The sequence below is a fragment of the Trichophyton verrucosum genome, assembly GCF_000151505.1.
Source record: "Trichophyton verrucosum HKI 0517 chromosome Unknown contig00093_1.f1.exp, whole genome shotgun sequence".
In the NCBI taxonomy this organism is placed as follows: Eukaryota; Fungi; Ascomycota; class Eurotiomycetes; order Onygenales; family Arthrodermataceae; genus Trichophyton; species Trichophyton verrucosum.
Window position 1 is genome coordinate 64,041 of NW_003315580.1, and position 17,763 is coordinate 81,803.

A 17,763-nucleotide genomic window follows, 5' to 3' on the forward strand; every position below is an offset into this window, starting at 1 on the left:
GCGCTGTGCTGCTACAGAAGGGCCTTTTGCGCGGCGAGCACGCTTGACTGTACCGAACAGACAGATCCTCCTCACTGATGGCCTCTAACGGCGCCCGGCGCTGGCAACAGCTTTTTCAGGAGCTGATTTTGATCGCTGGTACAGTGCGTGCAAACCCTGTTTAGCTAGCCGTGATGGTTGTTACCTGCTGACATGTTTGTCTTTAACAATAGTCTCTCTCAACTTATTTTGTAGTCCGGTTCCTACTATCCAAACTCGAATTGGATCCAGATAGCCAAAAGCGTGAAGAAGCCAAACGCAAGTCTGCCGCGGTACTCAAACGATTAGACCGGGAAGAAGACTCAGACAATGATTCGTCAGGAAGCGAGAAGAAGAATGGCAAGCGACGACAACGAAAGGAGAAGCTTGTCTTGACTCAGTATGAGCAAACCATCGCCATGGACGTTGTTGCACCAGAAGATATCCCTGTGACATTCGAAGACATAGGAGGCCTGGACGAAATCATTGAGGAGTTGAAGGAGTCAGTTATATACCCGCTTACCATGCCACAACTATACAGGACGACTTCTTCTCTACTCAGCGCACCTTCCGGAGTTCTGCTCTACGGACCCCCGGGGTGTGGAAAGACCATGCTGGCAAAGGCTCTTGCACATGAAAGCGGAGCATGTTTCATAAACCTACACATCTCAACCTTGACGGAAAAGTGGTATGGGGACTCAAATAAGCTTGTTAACGCTGTGTTTTCACTTGCACGGAAACTAGAACCAAGCATTGTCTTCATTGACGAGATCGATGCCGTCCTGGGAACAAGACGCAGTGGAGAACATGAGGCTAGTGGTATGGTAAAGGCCGAATTCATGACCCACTGGGATGGGTTGACTTCGGCAAACGCCATGGGCCAACCCCAGAGGGTTCTTATACTTGGTGCCACCAACCGGATCCAGGATATTGACGAAGCTATCCTACGACGAATGCCCAAGAAATTCCCTGTCACTCTACCACTAGCAGCCCAGAGACGACGAATCCTTAACATTGTGCTCAAGGATACGAAGTTAGACAAAGACAATTTTGACTTGTCATATCTCGTTAATGTCATGGACGGAATGTCCGGAAGCGACATCAAAGAAGCATGTAGAGATGCAGCTATGGTCCCCGTCAGAGAGCTTATCCGAGAAAAACGTGATGCCGGAGCAATGATACACTCCGTCAACCCCGAAGAAGCACGAGGAGTGAGAACAACCGACTTCTTCAAGAAAGCCGGTGCAGTCAAATCATCAATACACTCAACTACGTCGCTCAGAAAGTCTCTCTCAGAGAAGGACTGGAGCACTGAATCAGGGCAGGACGAAATGGTCGACGCATCTGCAATTATCCCGGTAGCAGAGGGGCTGGACTAAGACTGTGTGATATTATGGATGGACGTCACGAGAGAAAATTGGATGTATAACCATGTGTTATTCAAATGGATATAGGCGTTAACCGTAGATCGGAGGGTTTCTTACACTTATTCCCCTTTTTTCCATTCTTCTTGTTAAAATATATATATAGCTACAATAAACCAAACTAATAAGTCCCTTCGCTTTCAAACCGTCCATCTCATCAAGTATCATCTCTGCGTCGCCTGCTTTGCCCCTATCTCTTCGACACCTTGGAACCTTAGTTGCCGAAGACGGGGATTACATAATATCTGTGTTCCAGCTTTTGATGACGCGATCGCTTTTGCTGGGGAAAAGTACGAGGAGTCACGGCCAGCCCTCTTGATATCAAAACCACAAGAGGTCCTTGTTTGGCATATTCCTGGCATATATTGACACCTACTATTACTACAGCTGCTTATCATTTTGGACTTTTGTTGCTTTTACTGTCTTGTTTGTTCTCTCTTATAATTGACACCCGTGATGTCCGAATCAGGCCCTCCCCCGCCAGGGGCTACTGCTGCTGCTACAGCCGGCAAGGATGGCAGCGCTGTGAAAAAGGCATTCCCACATGTTGACTTAGCTGGACATGACCTGCCGCCATCGCCGGCTCCGTCAAGCCCAAGGGCGGGGAGGAGATATGCCCTGGCAACTGAATTGGTGTATACCGAGGGTAATGACCAGTTCAATGCCAGCAGCGTACCGATATACCAGGTAAATATCACCACTATGATATCCTCCTACCTTAGTCATGATGGCTATAGCTTATTCTGCTGCTTTACTAACCCGCTCTACCATACACAGAGTGCTACCTTCAAACAGACATCTGGCGGTGGGGGCGGTGAATACGACTACACACGATCTGGGAACCCTACTAGAACACATCTTGAACGTCACTTGGCTAAGATTATGTCGGCACAACGAGCACTTGTTGTATCGTCCGGTATGGCGGCGTTGGATGTGATCACGCGACTCCTCAAGCCTGGGGATGAAGTGGTGACGGGAGACGATCTTTATGGAGGGACCAACCGACTTCTCAAATACTTATCTACCCATGGAGGAATCATTGTACACCATGTCGATACTACCAATCCCGAAAATGTTGAGCAGGTACTCAACTCCAGGACGGCAATGGTCTTGCTTGAGACTCCTACAAATCCATTGATTAAAATCGTTGATATACGCCGAATCTCCACAGTGACCCATGCTAAAAATCCTGGTGCTTTAGTTGCTGTAGACAACACCATGCTTTCCCCACTGCTGCTTAACCCGCTAGACCTGGGTGCTGATATTGTATATGAGAGTGGAACTAAGTACCTCTCCGGTCACCACGACTTGATGGCAGGTGTCATTGCGGTTAATGACCTAACACTCGGAGACAAGCTATACTTCCCCATAAATGCCTCTGGGTGCGGCCTGTCGCCATTTGATTCATGGCTTCTCCTTCGTGGCGTCAAGACGCTCAAGGTCCGCATGGAACAGCAACAAAATAATGCCCAGCGAATTGCCGAGTTTCTTGAATCACACGGGTTCAAAGTTCGATATCCGGGCCTGAAATCACATCCTCAGTATGACCTCCATTGGACAATGGCTCGAGGAGCTGGCGCTGTTCTTTCGTTCGAGACGGGAGATGTGATGATAAGTGAACGCATTGTCGAAAGTGCAAAGCTATGGGCAATCAGCGTCAGCTTTGGTTGCGTGAACAGTTTAATCAGCATGCCATGCCGTATGAGCCATGCCAGTATCGATGCAAAGACTCGTAAGGAGAGGGCTATGCCCGAAGACCTGATCCGTCTTTGCGTGGGTATTGAAGATGCAGATGATCTAATCGATGACCTGAGAAGAGCGGTAAGCCATTATCTCCCCTTTTTCCACAAAAATCTGATGTACTAACAGATCTATTGGAATAGCTGGTCCAAGCTGGTGCTGTTAATGTCACATTAGAGGGCTTCCAAAACATCAACCAGGGTTCCACAGCCTAATAATCCGCCTCTCTTTATGTTTCTTTTCAACCTCCATCCTTTTTTGATTCCCATCCTGCAGGCGTTCCCGGTAAACTGTGTTATAAAACATATCACGACCATATTACTATGGAATGGCGTCCAACCGCCTTCCAACGGAGGAATGTTAAACGTTAAATGTATATTTATTTGCAACCTGAAAAATTAACTTGGCAGTTAGATTTGCAGCTACTTGGGATGAATAAGTAGCAGGTCACTGCAATCTGTGCGGACTATTTTCGGCTTTTCTGCCCTTGCCCCTTTCAATCTAGCCATGAGGTCAAAGGGTATACCTGAAAAATGGGCTCAAGTCACCCATATCTAGCAACTCCTTCTCTGTATACCTAGCTCTGATATTTTCTTCGCCTTGTTCCGCAATTAGCTTATCCCGCTGGTCGTTTACCCTCTTGAATTCCACTCGGAGGAATATAGCTGTTATGATTGAAATCCCACAGATTGCCAAAGAAACTCCAAAACCTGTCGGGTATTTTGGTTTCTCTTTAGCGAGGTATATATTCGATCCAGCTATGCCGCCCCAGTTACCAATGGAAATCAGAATAGCCATTCCAACGGCTCGCTTGGATGAGGGTGCAAGATTATTAGCTAGAGGGTTGGTTAGTGATATCCCTTGACTGCATCCTAGAGCCTGTAAGTGAAATAAAACATACCAACGAGACATAGCACAGGGGTGAATGCTGAGTACAGTCCAGAAGCAACGAGGAACAGCATTCCGTATGTCAACCCAGGATATCGAGGATGTGGAATGGCTAGCTGTGCTGCAAATCCCAAAAGGGCAATTGTATTTCCAGCAATTATAAATAGAGTTCTCTGCTCATAGCGATCAGAGAGATAAGCGAATACTAGAATCCCTATGGTTGCTACAACATATATGGGTATGGTCAACAGCTGAGCTTGCGCTGCAGTATACCCAAGATCATTGATAACTGTAGGCACCGTTGCAGTGAATCTAGATAGCTCTTAGCTGCCCATTTATCTCTAGTGGGAGGCATATACATACCCGTAAACGCCAATAGTATTCGCCCAGAACATCAGTATAGCGCAGTAGATCTTCCATTCTTTGAAAGCAGCTATGACGTGTCTGGGTGTGATCTTGTCATTGTTAGTAACTCGGCCTTGTCCAGAACCCGTCTCGAGAGACAGTCTGTTTATAATGAACTCCTTCTCATCCTTGGTTAAAAACTTTGCTCTCTCAGGGCTGTCCGGGAGTATAAACCAGATCACAATGGAGAAAGCAACAGGTAGGAGGCCTTCAAGTATGAATATCCTATCTCCATGTTTTAGTCAATTGCCCGTTTCCCACTCAATAAACAACGACTTACCAACGCCATCCTGCAAGATTTGCAATACCGTGCATCTTTTGAATGGCGAACGCAAGGAGGCCTGAAAATGCTCCAGACAAGGAAGCAGAACCGTAAAAGATGGCCATTCGATGCTGAACTTCATAACGCTTGTACCATATTGTTAAAAGATAGGTAGCTGCCGGGAAGAAGCCAGACTGTATAGTTCATCCAAGTCAGCCATCAATTTCTGTAATTGGTATAGACAGTGGCTCGTAATTTGTAGATAGATACCTCGGCTACACCTAGGAAGAATCTAGCAATAAGCAGACCCTGGTAACTCTGGACTACTCCCAACAATCTAGAACCTGGTGTTAGTTGAAACTGCTATTATAAAGAAGTCCCTTGGGAACACTTACGTAGTAACAGTGCCCCAGCCCAGCATCATGATAGCAATCCATACTGATGGCCGCAAGGTTTTAAGGATGATATTGCTAGGAACTTCAAACAGACCGTATGGAACGAAGAAGAGTGTCAATGCTATATTGTACTGATAGCCTACCAGATGCAAATCCTTCTCCAAACCGGCAATTTTGGCATTTGCAACTAGTTAGCAGGTTAGCATTCCGTCATGTAAAGCGGATAACTAAATAATAGAGACCTATACGTACTGTTTCCTCTATCGATAAAGGCAAGCAGATAAAGTAAGGTAAGCAGTGGAATGAGTCGATAGTCGACTTTTCTCAATATCCGCTTTGCTTCCTCTGGTGAATAGGCTTGGACAGACCTAAGGACCTCGTCCGCTTCATCTCTCTCCACATCAACAGATGTTGGGCTTTTATCATTGTCTAGTGCAATATTTGGCTCATCAGCCCTCTCGAGTTTAGGCGGTGGAGATATATCTGGATTCATCGGGTCCCGATGATGTGGTATTGGAGATATCGGCAATTATTGGTTTGGGGTTGTTCAACTGCAGAGCATCGTTGAAATTTATCTGGGGTAAATTGATATCCGGACTGGGGCCAGATCGTCTAACTAGCGCTTTATCCTGGACGATTATCCTAGTCTAGTATACGAAGAGCTGGTTACAGCAAACAGGTTAACCGAGAGACATCAATTCAACTGTACTATAAGTGATGCTTCATCTTGAAGCCTCGGCTATTCAATCATATAACTCTGTCAAGTCATTTAGATGCCCAGCTGATCTGGAGTTCTAGGACAGATAATACATGACTCCAGACGTTTAGAAATGGCGCATTTTTGTGTGAAAGAGACTGTATATAGCGCGTATTCCTCGCTTCTTATCGACTGGTTACCCACCAGTTAGTCCACTAATAGATGATATCTTTCCAGTATTGTATGGATCATCATAATATCACCTGGGATATCAGATTCGCCTTACCATGGAAACTATGTTCAAATGCTAGATGTAGAAGTGTCTAGTTAGTGAGATTTAGGTTAGGGTTCAAGGGCCGCTCAGTTACCATGGTTGCGATAATCCAGAGCCCAGGGTTACTGATGATTTCATCCATACGTTCTTCAATAACGGGATACAATGATGGCCTCATTGTCTAAATATCCAATGCGTTCGTTCAGTGGGGATCGCAAAATCAGAAACTACCTGCCACCACAAGTTGGAGGACAAATCTTTTGGATCAGACGAATGATGAAATCTTCGGTGCCGATGGCACAAGTGATAGACAGGGCGAGAAGCAAGATATGGCAGGGATAACAGATATCTTTTCATAGAACTTGCTCACTGGCACAAGGAAACGTTATAGAATTAACGAGAGATGCCAGCGCGGTATTGCTAACTCCGAAGTTCGTTAGAAGCCGGAGTTTGCTGCATCCAGGCGTGGAGAAAAATAGAAGAGATAGAAATGAGTTCCTTGGATTCGCCAGTGAGGCTATAATTCGGACTTCCAAGGCAGCTATTACTGGTTAAGATAGACGAATATATCGAGCTGATATACCCTATATAGAGAAATAAATATCATTAACGAGCATCCTACGGAGTACATATGTTCCCCATGGTCCGGAGTTGGTGTTGTTATTAAGGGGTATATTCCATTTGCACTAGTTAGTAGTCTCCCCTAGCTCCTTTCGTGTTAAGTTATCCTCTCATCTCCGGCTATCAGGTATTCGGCTACCGATATTGTTTCGTGGTGAGTGGTGAGTGGTGAGCTCATCGTGTACCCTATAATTAATTGGCTTGTCCATTGCAGACAATGAAAGCATTGTGATCATACCCTGTGGCGGTTAATTATCAATCAAGTCGCAGGCTGACAAGAATTGATGAACACAGAGCTTTATATGCCCGAATATAAGGGGCAAAAGACGGTTGAGATGTAACTCGCATGAACAACTCATCTTTGAGAAACGACCTCGACTATCAAAGTCACACCGTCTATATTGCTTCTTCGCTCCGAACCGCCGCAACGCGATCCTATCCCTCGAGAGGATAGGAACTGAACTGCTCTATCCGACGATATCACCAACCCGACTCCCGTTCATTGGTGAGGACGACGATGGTTGCTTTTTCTCTGGCTCTCGATCAACTCGGCTGACACTCTTGCAAGGACGACTTGAGAAGAGCCAGCCAGCCAGCGAAGAAGCAACGAAGCAACCCCGACGCCGACCAGCAACGCTACTGGCCGGAGAGGTCTCGGTCCCCCGGTTCCGCAGGCTAGTTCGGCCTCAAGCTGCCATGAAACCTGCATCTTTTTCTCCCCCTTCTCCATCTTTATTTGCTTTGCTTGCTTGCTTTTCTTTCTTTTTTTTTGCCTCTGCCAGCCAATCTCGATGCGCCCGTTTCGCAGGGGGTCATCCCGGAATTGGTCACGTGATTGTGCTTGAACTCGCCCAAGAGGCCTTTTGCTTTTAAAAAGGTGCCAGGGATGCCCGAGCAGGCCAGACTGAAAAGGCGCTGGCTGGGGCTTTTTCTCTCTCTGGCGGACGACTATCTCGAGGACAGCCTGGATGAGACGGTCGCCTTTTGTGTGCTGCCGCGTTGGACTCCTATAAGCTGAGAACTAACTTCGCCTTTTTGTTCCCCGATACCCGGAAGTATCTCAGACATTACCGGAGAACTCATTGTCTCATGCCGGAATAAGTCCTGGCAGGTTCTTTTGACTTCTCCCATTCTCTTATCGAGTACCCAAAAGCGTGCCAACAACCGCTGTGCTATACCGAGATGTCTCGAGAAGGAGTCGAGTCCAAGGCGGGGGCTGTCACTCCAGTTGACGGCCGCCAGGGCTTCCTTGAGCCGCGCCAACTTCATGTGCCAGAGACCGTCCTCGGGGGCGCTCGGAGATGGAATACAAGGGACCTGGGATCAAGGCTGGCAGTCGATGTGGTTAGTGCTGCAACTGCTGGTGCCCTCATATGTCCGATGATCACCATTATTGACAAGTGAGTCTTGAGTCACCCTGCTATGATGATATATCTCTATTTAGTATGGATACGGAACTGACAATTGGGTTGGTGTTAGGTCGATTATTGAGAAAGCAGCAAAGGGTATATCAATTCAATCGAGTTTGGCCTCATCGTTAAAGGGCATGATAACAAAACCCCATCGATTCCTCACTTCGACTCCCTTCCTGCTCATTTACACCCTCTACTCATCCACCTACCTCTCTGCCAACCTGATCGACACTGCCGTGTCCACCATGGAAGATAAGGCTTATAACAATGTATCCACTGGATTCATGAAATTCCTAACCACGGCCATGGTGAACATGTCAATATGCGTGTATAAAGACTCCCGGTTTGTTAAGATATTCGGAACCCAAGGACAAGGAAACAAGCCCTCATCAGCATCCGCAAAGGCCCCGACTGCTGCTGCCGTGACTCCACAGATCAAAGCAGCGGCCGCCTGCCTACCGCAAAGCGCACCAAAGATTCCAATAACGTCATATGGTCTCTTCTGCTTCCGTGATAGTATCACCATCTTTGCCTCCTTCAATCTCCCGCCCATAGTAGCCAGATACGTACCGGATGCGATTGCATCAAATCCAAAGTCGAAATATGCCATTGCTCAATTCGCCATACCGGCTTCTATCCAGCTAATCAGCACGCCCTTCCACTTGCTAGGACTGGACCTCTATAATCGCCAGCCTCCTGGAGGGTTACCAGCAGCTGATAGATGGGCTCGCGTGAAGAGAGACTGGGTCCCAAGCTGTATTGCTAGAATTGGACGAATTCTGCCAGCCTATGGTGTTGGTGGCGTGGTGAATACAAGAATGAGAGAAAGATTTATGAGCTCTATTGACCCTGGGCAGAGATCTTAAATGCTTCTTTCATGCATGAGATACCGGGAGACCCTGTTGGTCTACTGCAACCTCATTAGCGAGCACCAGCAGGGGGCAAGAAGCGCCAATGCAACAGACCCCGGATCACAACATACCATTTACATCAACATATAACGCCGACGCTTCCGAGCCATTGGATGCATTTGATCTATACGAAGGATGCTCGATGTGTCTTCCTTTGCGTTATACCCCTCCTGATTAATGTTCATATGGGTCCATTTTCTATACCTCTGGGGTAATAAGTGCCTGTCGTCGCCCCCTTCATGACCTTTTCCCCGTCCGTTTACTTGACTTTCTGGCTTGGTTAAATAGACTTGGATATTTTTTCTTGGGAACTTATGAGCGAATTGATAGATTCACGGCGTTATGTACAGGAGATTCAAGACGCCCGTCCAGGTTTCTATTCTATTATCCATGGGGTCTAAAAGACTAAAAAGTTCTAGACTTTCTTGTTTATAAATTATACACTTAGCGAATACAGCATGTTGAATTGTATATACCACCTTATGGGAGTACGTGCATTGGTTCCTTGATTAATACTTGCGGGAAAGGATTCGATCAAAGCAAGGGAAATGCCTGGATTAGCTACGTTACATCAATCATTTTGCGCTTTTTGTTATACAATGCGGAATGCAGGTGAGTAAGTAGTGGATATACAAGACGGACATTATTTCAGACAAAGGGGAGTTAGGACAAAATAAGAAGAGATGGTTAATGCCTTGGATATAGATGTGAGCCACTGGCGGGTAACAATGCTTGATCAGAACTTGGCGTACGACAGTCTAAAGGGGACTGTGGGTATAACGGAGGCTAAGGCTATAAGTAGGTCAAGGATGGTGTGTATGTCGCTTAAGCTTTTATTCAGACTTCTCGCGTCGAAGTCTTCGTTCTTCCCTTCGACGCTCTCGCTCTTCTTGCCGCTGTTTTTTCACAGCCTGCGCTGCATGGAACGCCTCCGAGAATGCTCCTTGGGGTAGAGTTTCCTGAGGAACGGCATTAGGTCCACCGAACATGAGGAAGGCGTTGTGGAACGCCCATTGGACCGCTTCTTCAACGGGTTTGTCGAACAGATACGGTAGGGCTGGGACAACGGAAAGTCCAAGCTGTTACGTCAACAAGAGAGGCGAAATGTCAGCGCTGTAAACCCCGGTTTAATCATGCGTTGGAGTGGCCTGACTTACCCCAATTGGTGCCCAAGTTCTGAAAAATACGCCCTTCATGTTCTTCATTGCTCGGCCAGAGTACTTGACGATCGAGTGAATTGTGAATGCAGGTAAGCCCATACTGGCAATGGACTGGAACACGGCCCTCTCAGCCATGACGGAGCGGTAATCCTCGCTCAGAGGGATCTTTTTAGTAGGCCATGGAACTAGAGTATCTTCTTCGGGATCTTTCCACGGCATTGGGTGTTTGGGACATGCTGTGGAGGTTAATGTCTCTTCGGCGTCCTTAAGTGCAGCCTTGTTCATAAAGTGCTCCTCCAGTGCCTTGCGGTCAGCACTGCTTTTCACATCAACGTCTCCAGCAGCAATGGCCTCAGTCGCCTTCCGGAAAGCATCGCTCTTTGGAGCGAGTATCTCCTGGTTTCGTAGGTATGCCTTGTATCCTTCGTTAGCGACATCCCCGAAGATATATGCCCAGGAGACACCGTAGGCGCCCTTAACCAGCCATGGATGTGCCACCGGCCGGAAAGACTCTCCAATGTCCGATGTATATGCGACATAACGGTGTGCAGAAAGAAGCAGCGTCCGGATTCGAGCTGCGTAGGCCGAGTATCGATATCCGGTATCAACAGTATCTACCGAGCTATAGCCAGCCAGATGTGTGCGTGAGTACAGTGGCGTCCCAAGTAGCAATCAGGCAACGGAGGGGCTTAATCCCACCCCTCGGAATAGTTGAAGAGTAAAAGAACACGATTCAAAGGATGGAGTTAGCCTTACTTGCCCTCGTAAAGCTGGTCCAATATTTCCTCCTCGCGGTCGACGAGCTTCTGCAGCTCAGGGGTCAGTCTGCGGGTGCGAGGCACCACCGGCTTAGAGTCGCCCGTCACGGCAACATGCTCGTCCTTGGCCATAGCTCGAGCTGTTTGAAGCTGGAGGTAAGATAGCTATTATTAGTGTAAATCCAGTTTTCGCTTCTCACTCCCAGCACACTGCGGGTGTATTACGAGAGACAAGAAGGACTTCGATCAGGCCGTCTCGACACGAAGGAGGTCGTTCGCAAACACGGAGCTTCCCAGCGCATCTAGAAGAAGCCCGCTCGGCCAGGCAAAAGCGGCGGCAAGAGCCGGGGAACCCCTTACGTCATCCCGGTCCTGCTGAATCATTTATTATTAAGCGTGCTTATGTTATCGATCACGTGAATTGTTTGCCGATTCGACGTCGAACTTGCAAAACAGCAACAACTTCGAGGGAAGAAGCAGAAGTTGCTCCGTCCAGCCCAGCTCGCCAGCACCAGCATTGAGATCTCTCGCCGCCACTCTACGTCGCATTCCAGGGTCTACACGCCTTTCTGAAACTCTACTACATTCACAATGGTTGCCACGTACACTATCCTCGGCCGCAAAGTCGGTTCTCACGTCGTACGTTCTCACTCATCTTCCCTAACGCCCCCAATGGTCCCGTTGGATTGAAAGGATCGCCCGAGACGGGTCGCCACCATTATATCTGCTATCGATTTATATTGAGATGTCTGTTACTGATACGTTTATCCCTCAATTAGCTTGCCATGACCGTCCTCGGTGGCACTGCCGGCGGCATCTACTTTTCCCTCCCAGGAAAGCAGAGCAAGGCTCAGGCCCCACCAATCAAGGCCAGCAGCAAGGACGAGGAGGCATTCATCCAGTACGTCGAGGGGTTTAGTCCTACAAGAATCTTCATAGGCATTTAGAAATGAATTGGACATGATGCTAACACTTTCGTTATAGGGAATTCCTCAAGAGCGTTGAGACCGAAGACTCCAAGGCCAAAGCCAAGCACTAAATTCGCCTACCCCTATAACCCGTACTTGCCGCCCTCTTCCTGGATTCTCCTCTATCACTTCGTCTCTTTTACTCCTTGACGAATCCTTGACCTCGATTTGCCGGCGTGAGCGGGAAGACTTGATATATGTAAAATATATGTACAGCGGCGGGTTTTCCCTTTTGCATTGATTTTTCATTGAATGCGCGCGAGAAAGGAGATCTCTGTGGTTGTTTAATGCGTGCATACATGTCTGTGTACTAGGTTACCCGCTGAGAATGATAGATATCGTGTCGGCATGAATAGACTTTTTTTTGGCATGATTCTCATATACTGGATCAACTTCTCTCACTTTTATGGATCTTCCAACACGGGCATTGAATACTTGTTTATTATTACAGCCACGGTCATGGTCTGTATGGAAACGATTTCATCACTATATACTAACATAAAGAGAAATAGGTACGCTCAAGTAAAGGATGAACGTATAAAACCACGAAAAGTGACATGAAGGAAATCATCAAGATGCTATATACCATGAAAAAGGGGGGGGAAATAAAAGAATAAACCTAACATAACCAGCCATATACCCCCATATCAAGGCTTCAACTCAAGAACCCCTTGAGGGTCAACAGGCCTTCCAACAATCACAGTGGCCTTCAACTGCCTAAGGTTCATGATAATGCTAAACAACGTGGACGTTGTATTTTCACCTTTTGCCTGTCGGCATATGGAGGTCGGGTATCCCTTCTCGTCCTTCAGGATTTCTTCTATCCTCTCAAACTCTGGCTTGGGCCCGCTCTGGGCCAGCAGTTCTCTTAGCCTGGCCAGACGGGCCTCGCTGTCAGGCATGAACATCACGGACTTCAAGCCGTTCTTGTGGTTGTGTACGAAGTGGTTTGTATGAGTGATGATATCTGGTCTGCTCTCCATGAAATCGCCCATGTTGAGCCATGCTATATCCATAGACGAGCACTCGAGACCAGTACCACCTGTGTAGTCGGCAATGGTGATATGGCATGCCGATGCAACACCTACTTTTCCTAGTTTGCCGATGGCGTCGACACGCGAGGAACTTTCCAGTGCTAGTCTGAGAGCAAGGTGGCAGGGCAGCCGGGTGAAGTCTACGCCTTCTGCCTTGATGGCGTTAAGGGTAACTCCGACGCCTTTGGAGTTGAGGCCAACCTTGCCAATAATGCCAGCCTCGGTGACCATATGGATAGTTGGCTTTGACGTATCTAGGGGTGCGATGTGCAACGAGATGAGATTTGGCGCCTGGTCATCTTCCCACTGAAGTAACAATACCCGTTAGAGAGAGAGAGAGAGATGGGAGATGGTATTTGGGTATATGTTTCTCTGCCGGTTGTATCAACTTACATCCCAGTTCTGTGCAAGGAAGCTTGCGCTTGGATTCCTCCATGAGAAGGCTGTGCATCCATCATCAAACATGCCATATGCAATCTCGGTACGCACATTCAACGCCAGTACTGATTTCACGTCAACACCAGCTCCCTGTGCGATTCCTGTTAAGAAAGTGTCAATAGGCGGCAGCAAAAAAAAAAAAAAAGACTAAGCGTACAGAGCAGAACTTGGAACCGGTGTAACAGAGGTGCCAGCCAGACCAGGCCAACATGCTGATATAGTAATATGTCAGCGATAAAACGAATATCTCACCTCGTATCTCTTGCATATAGTTTGGAAATGTCGTCTCCAGTAGAGGCTGGAACTTGAGCGCTGTTCGGCATACTTCAGCCCAAGACATGGACGACTTCTGCTTCAGCAGAGTCTTGTAGAAGTCTAAGCTTCCATGAATCTCTTTGGAGGCCTGTTCTCCATGCTGGCGCCCTACCTAGATGTGCAGGAGAAGGTTCAGTGTCAGCTGGGTTCGACACATTTATGACGTGGGATGCTGGTATGAGCGGGTTATTATCAGCTTACATCGTATGGGCTTCCGTGGCAGACAACGGTGCGCATAGTGACCTCCCCTCCCGTGGACAGAGGACGAAACGTCGGTTGCTGTGATAACGATATATAACTGGTTTAACTAGCTAGGTATCCAGGTCGAGCCCTGTCAGTCAGGCCACTTGAGATCCTCAACAGGGCGAAAGGGTAGCAAACTGTCGGTATCCCTCGTCTGATACACACTCGGCAAACTCCCTCCTTTCGCCCAGCGAGCGAATAATAGGGCTGCGGGGATGGCAGCTCCCCCTCGGCCAATCAGCGGGTCGAGCCAGCGACGACGTTTGGTCCATCGCCCAAGTGTCTTCTTTGTGTCACCGGCAGGGACGGCGAGGGTGACGGCTACGGCTACGGCATATACAGAGAGACGGTTGACTCTGCTGGACACTGCTACTGCAGTCGTTCTTTGGCGGCGGGCAGCCTACGTCGTGGCAAGATACCGCAGTAAGCTACAGATAGATAGACGAGCAGGAAGGATCCGAGCTACAAGCAGCAGCTTATATACACCGAGGAGCTTAGATTACGCGGTATGGACAGTCTTTCAGATGCACACATGATGCCAGCAACTGCTCGAGAAGCCGTTTTAAGGAATGAAACCTGGGACAGAGGAACTGCCACCGTCTATTCATCGTCTCTCCACCAACTAAACGTCCATCTCGTCGTCGTCGTCTTTTGATGCCTGAGGTCTCTTTTTTACCTTAACTTTTTCCCCTTAAAAGCAACCGCCGGAAAAACTGGAGAGATCTCGGGTTTTTGATGTTCCATGGTAATTACGTAATATAACACTTTTAGCTTCCTCGAGAAGCTTTTGAAGCTTTTGAAGCTTAAAGTCAAGATAAACGACGACGACGACGACGAGACAACAATTCGAAGTAAGAGAAGAGAGAAGAGAAGGACAGCGTTAAGCGACAGCCAGATCATTGTCATAAATCCCCCAATGAAGCAGATTCCGTTCCCGTTTGCGCTGAATGTTGGCACTGATATCGTCCATATCCCCCGTATCCAACGACTCGTTGCCCGCTCCGTCGCCGCCAGCACCAGTCTCGACCCTGCCGCTGCTACCAACCAGAAAACGTCCCTCTCCAGATTTGTCCGTCGTATACTCTGCGAACAGGAGCAGGCATACTTCAAGTCCAAGTTCAAGCTGTCGTCTGTTGCCTCTGATGTCCAGTTACCTTCTCAACCTATAACTGCTCAGACTTCCACAGAAATTGCAAGATGGCTAGCTGGACGGTTTGCTGCTAAAGAAGCGGCTCGGAAGGCGGCTCCTGGAGGCGCGGCAAGTGTAAGCTGGAAGGAAGTGATGATTCGAGCTGAAGCTGGCGGAGACGGACGACCAGAGGTGGTATATCTTCGTGAAGGAGGATCTGTAGGTCAGCTTGGGAAGCTCTCGATCTCTCACGATGGGGAGTATGTCATTGCAACGGTTATTGCAGCTACTCCGGAGTTGTGAGCCCGGAACTATTTTCCCTATGTAGGTGTCAATATGCAATTAATTCATTCCGCACGCCGCCTTAGCGACATCTCCTGCACGATATATACAAAGTGCCAAGAGCGGCCCGGGCCGGAGGCTCCAAGAGGTTTTAGGTAGGGGGAAAGGACCTCAAATTTGAAAATGTCAAGATATTTGAGGTCGTACGCCTCCAATCTACTGAAAGACGGAAAGTACCTTGTGTATTACGTGATTCCTCAGGTAAGAGGATGTGGCTTCGGTCGTTCTTACGGTTGTTTGCGCCAGGACGCCATCAAGCTATAAGGACAGTGGGTACCCAAAGCAGCAATCCGGAGCTGTTTGAGTACACGTCTGGTCGATTCTTGTAAGAATTATCCACAGCATCATGTTGAAATAAAATATCTAATGGTCGACTGTTATAGGTTTAACGAGCAGCTTCGTCTTGCAGAACGCCATGTGCAGTTTAATCGTGATGCTCTAGCTACCGTCATATGCCAATCTACCGGTCGACCGGAGTCTGATCTTATCTCAATAACGAAACTCGCAGAAGGCGGCTTTAACCGTGTGCTTCAAGCTACGTTCAAAGATGGCTATACGGTTCTTGCCAGGATTCCTTACCACTCGATGGTACCAAAGCGCTTTGCTGTTGCGAGTGAAGCTGCTACCCTTGGCCTACTACACTCGCGTGGTTTACCAGTTCCAAGGGTTCTTGGTTATTCTGCAAGCAATTCAAACTCCGTTGGCGTTGAATATCTGCTTTTAGAAAAAATCAACGGTAGCCCTCTCGGAGATCGGTGGTTTACCATTGGCAATAAGACTCGCGCCGAAATTATGAAGCAGATTGTCGCAGTCGAGACGCGGTTCATGTCTATTACATTCCCCGCAAGCGGCAGCTTATACTACCGTAAAGATCTCACATCATCGGAACCCAATGTACTATTACCCGAACAGACCACTGCCGATGATATAGCCGTTGGCCCTATTGCGCAGTATGAATGGTGGTATAAGGAACGAGAATCGTTAGACGTCGATCGTGGCCCGTGTACTACACCCTGCTTATCTTTCTCTCCCTAGCCAAAATTGCTAATCATTGGGGATAGGGGAAACGTTTTCAAAATGCTTTGAAGCTCCAGCAAAACGTGAGATTCGATTCTGTAAAGACTTTGGAAAGCCTCGCCTCCATGTCGAGCGGTACCTGCGCGAATTGCACAAATTACAAGAAATGACACCGACTGCCCACGTCCAAGTATTGTCGCAATACCTGCAACTTGCCCCTTACTTAAAAATACCAGCAGAACACCCTTTCGCTCGGCCGGTCCTCCGACACCCAGACTTTTCACCTAACAACATCTTGGTTAATTCGGACAACGAAATAGTAGGAGTTATTGATTGGCAACATGCAGCCGTTTTACCTCTCGGTTTATGCGCAAACATACCATCTTACTTCCAGAACTGGGGTGACCCCGTGTCAGAAAGACTTGCAACACCTATGGTTAAACGGCCTGAGAATTTCGATACATTGAGCGAGGCTGAACAGGAATCTATAAAGGAAACTATGCGGAAACAGATAACCCACTTTTACTATGCCGCTTTGACGATGAAGCAACTACCTGACCATTTTGACGCGTTTAGAAGTTATAACTCAATGCTTCGGGCAAAGCTTTTCACCTTAGCTGGAGCTCCTTGGGAAGGGGATACATTATCCCTCAAACACGCAATGATTGAAGCATACGAGAAATGGCCAATGCCTCTTGAAAAGTCATCATACCCAAATGTGGTTAACTGCCCTGTCCAATTTACCCGGGAAGAAATTCTCAAATGCGTGACGGACTTTGCGCAGGAACAAGAAAAGCTACAAGAGTTTACGGAAATGAAGGCTTGCGCGAATGTCGACTCAGTGGGGTGGGTTCCCGATGGTGAGCACCTTGAAAGGTCAAGGGATATTGCACGAATCATCAAGGCAGGGCTTCTAGAGCATTCTACCACTGAACTGGAGCGAGAAGCTATTAGAAATCATTTTCCTTTCGATGATCATGATGAGGATCTCTGAACCCTGAAAGAAAATTCCCATTTCGTGGAAAAAACTGGAGGGAGAAGCACTCCAAAGGAACCCATGCCATCGTGACGACAATAGAAGTGCCGGAAGCTTTGAAAGTAGCCGAAGATGGAATTGCCGACTAGTACGAGGGAAATGGCCATTATTCTGTTACCTCTCTCTTTGTCTGCCTGGATATTCGGGGTAAGGATGAAGTTTGGCGCCCTCTTCCGAACAAATAGCTGCAGATATCTAAGAGTATATGCAGCCAATACTGCTCAACCATAAGAACGCCCGCCAAGTATAGCAGACTTCCTTATATTATAATAAGGT

General features: G+C 47.8%; 10 protein-coding genes across 10 annotated transcripts; 7 read left to right on the forward strand and 3 right to left on the reverse strand.

Moving 5' to 3' along the window:
* Nucleotides 1–77: 77 nt before the first annotated feature.
* TRV_01000 (uncharacterized protein) lies at nt 78–1,397 on the forward strand (the record flags this gene model as incomplete). The annotated part of the gene is made up of 2 exons (XM_003024789.1): nt 78–143; nt 213–1,397. The coding sequence occupies 2 exons, from the start codon at nt 78–80 to the stop codon at nt 1,395–1,397; spliced, it is 1,251 nt and encodes a 416-aa protein (XP_003024835.1).
* A 501-nt stretch (nt 1,398–1,898) lies between these two features.
* On the forward strand, nt 1,899–3,308 carry TRV_01001 (uncharacterized protein; the record flags this gene model as incomplete). Its single annotated transcript, XM_003024790.1, has 1 exon — nt 1,899–3,308. One exon carries the CDS (start codon nt 1,899–1,901, stop codon nt 3,306–3,308), a length of 1,410 nt encoding a protein of 469 aa, XP_003024836.1.
* Nucleotides 3,309–3,695: 387 nt separating this feature from the next.
* Nucleotides 3,696–5,625, reverse strand: TRV_01002 (MFS transporter, putative; the record flags this gene model as incomplete). Its single annotated transcript, XM_003024791.1, has 7 exons — nt 3,696–4,018; nt 4,084–4,382; nt 4,434–4,700; nt 4,756–4,931; nt 5,008–5,074; nt 5,133–5,319; nt 5,385–5,625. 7 exons carry the CDS (start codon nt 5,623–5,625, stop codon nt 3,696–3,698), a joined length of 1,560 nt encoding a protein of 519 aa, XP_003024837.1.
* Nucleotides 5,626–7,906: 2,281 nt separating this feature from the next.
* Nucleotides 7,907–9,002, forward strand: TRV_01003 (uncharacterized protein; the record flags this gene model as incomplete). Its single annotated transcript, XM_003024792.1, has 2 exons — nt 7,907–8,124; nt 8,204–9,002. 2 exons carry the CDS (start codon nt 7,907–7,909, stop codon nt 9,000–9,002), a joined length of 1,017 nt encoding a protein of 338 aa, XP_003024838.1.
* Nucleotides 9,003–9,880: 878 nt separating this feature from the next.
* On the reverse strand, nt 9,881–11,097 carry TRV_01004 (uncharacterized protein; the record flags this gene model as incomplete). The annotated part of the gene is made up of 3 exons (XM_003024793.1): nt 9,881–10,126; nt 10,205–10,829; nt 10,964–11,097. The coding sequence occupies 3 exons, from the start codon at nt 11,095–11,097 to the stop codon at nt 9,881–9,883; spliced, it is 1,005 nt and encodes a 334-aa protein (XP_003024839.1).
* A 653-nt stretch (nt 11,098–11,750) lies between these two features.
* Nucleotides 11,751–12,004, forward strand: TRV_01005 (uncharacterized protein; the record flags this gene model as incomplete). The annotated part of the gene is made up of 2 exons (XM_003024794.1): nt 11,751–11,866; nt 11,950–12,004. 2 exons carry the CDS (start codon nt 11,751–11,753, stop codon nt 12,002–12,004), a joined length of 171 nt encoding a protein of 56 aa, XP_003024840.1.
* Nucleotides 12,005–12,580: 576 nt separating this feature from the next.
* TRV_01006 (acyl-CoA:6-aminopenicillanic-acid- acyltransferase, putative) lies at nt 12,581–13,957 on the reverse strand (the record flags this gene model as incomplete). The annotated part of the gene is made up of 4 exons (XM_003024795.1): nt 12,581–13,273; nt 13,361–13,495; nt 13,563–13,808; nt 13,922–13,957. The coding sequence occupies 4 exons, from the start codon at nt 13,955–13,957 to the stop codon at nt 12,581–12,583; spliced, it is 1,110 nt and encodes a 369-aa protein (XP_003024841.1).
* Nucleotides 13,958–14,498: 541 nt separating this feature from the next.
* TRV_01007 (uncharacterized protein) lies at nt 14,499–15,395 on the forward strand (the record flags this gene model as incomplete). Its single annotated transcript, XM_003024796.1, has 2 exons — nt 14,499–14,572; nt 14,735–15,395. 2 exons carry the CDS (start codon nt 14,499–14,501, stop codon nt 15,393–15,395), a joined length of 735 nt encoding a protein of 244 aa, XP_003024842.1.
* A 405-nt stretch (nt 15,396–15,800) lies between these two features.
* Nucleotides 15,801–16,469, forward strand: TRV_01008 (uncharacterized protein; the record flags this gene model as incomplete). The annotated part of the gene is made up of 1 exon (XM_003024797.1): nt 15,801–16,469. The coding sequence occupies one exon, from the start codon at nt 15,801–15,803 to the stop codon at nt 16,467–16,469; it is 669 nt and encodes a 222-aa protein (XP_003024843.1).
* A 148-nt stretch (nt 16,470–16,617) lies between these two features.
* On the forward strand, nt 16,618–17,445 carry TRV_01009 (uncharacterized protein; the record flags this gene model as incomplete). Its single annotated transcript, XM_003024798.1, has 1 exon — nt 16,618–17,445. The coding sequence occupies one exon, from the start codon at nt 16,618–16,620 to the stop codon at nt 17,443–17,445; it is 828 nt and encodes a 275-aa protein (XP_003024844.1).
* Nucleotides 17,446–17,763: the final 318 nt, after the last annotated feature.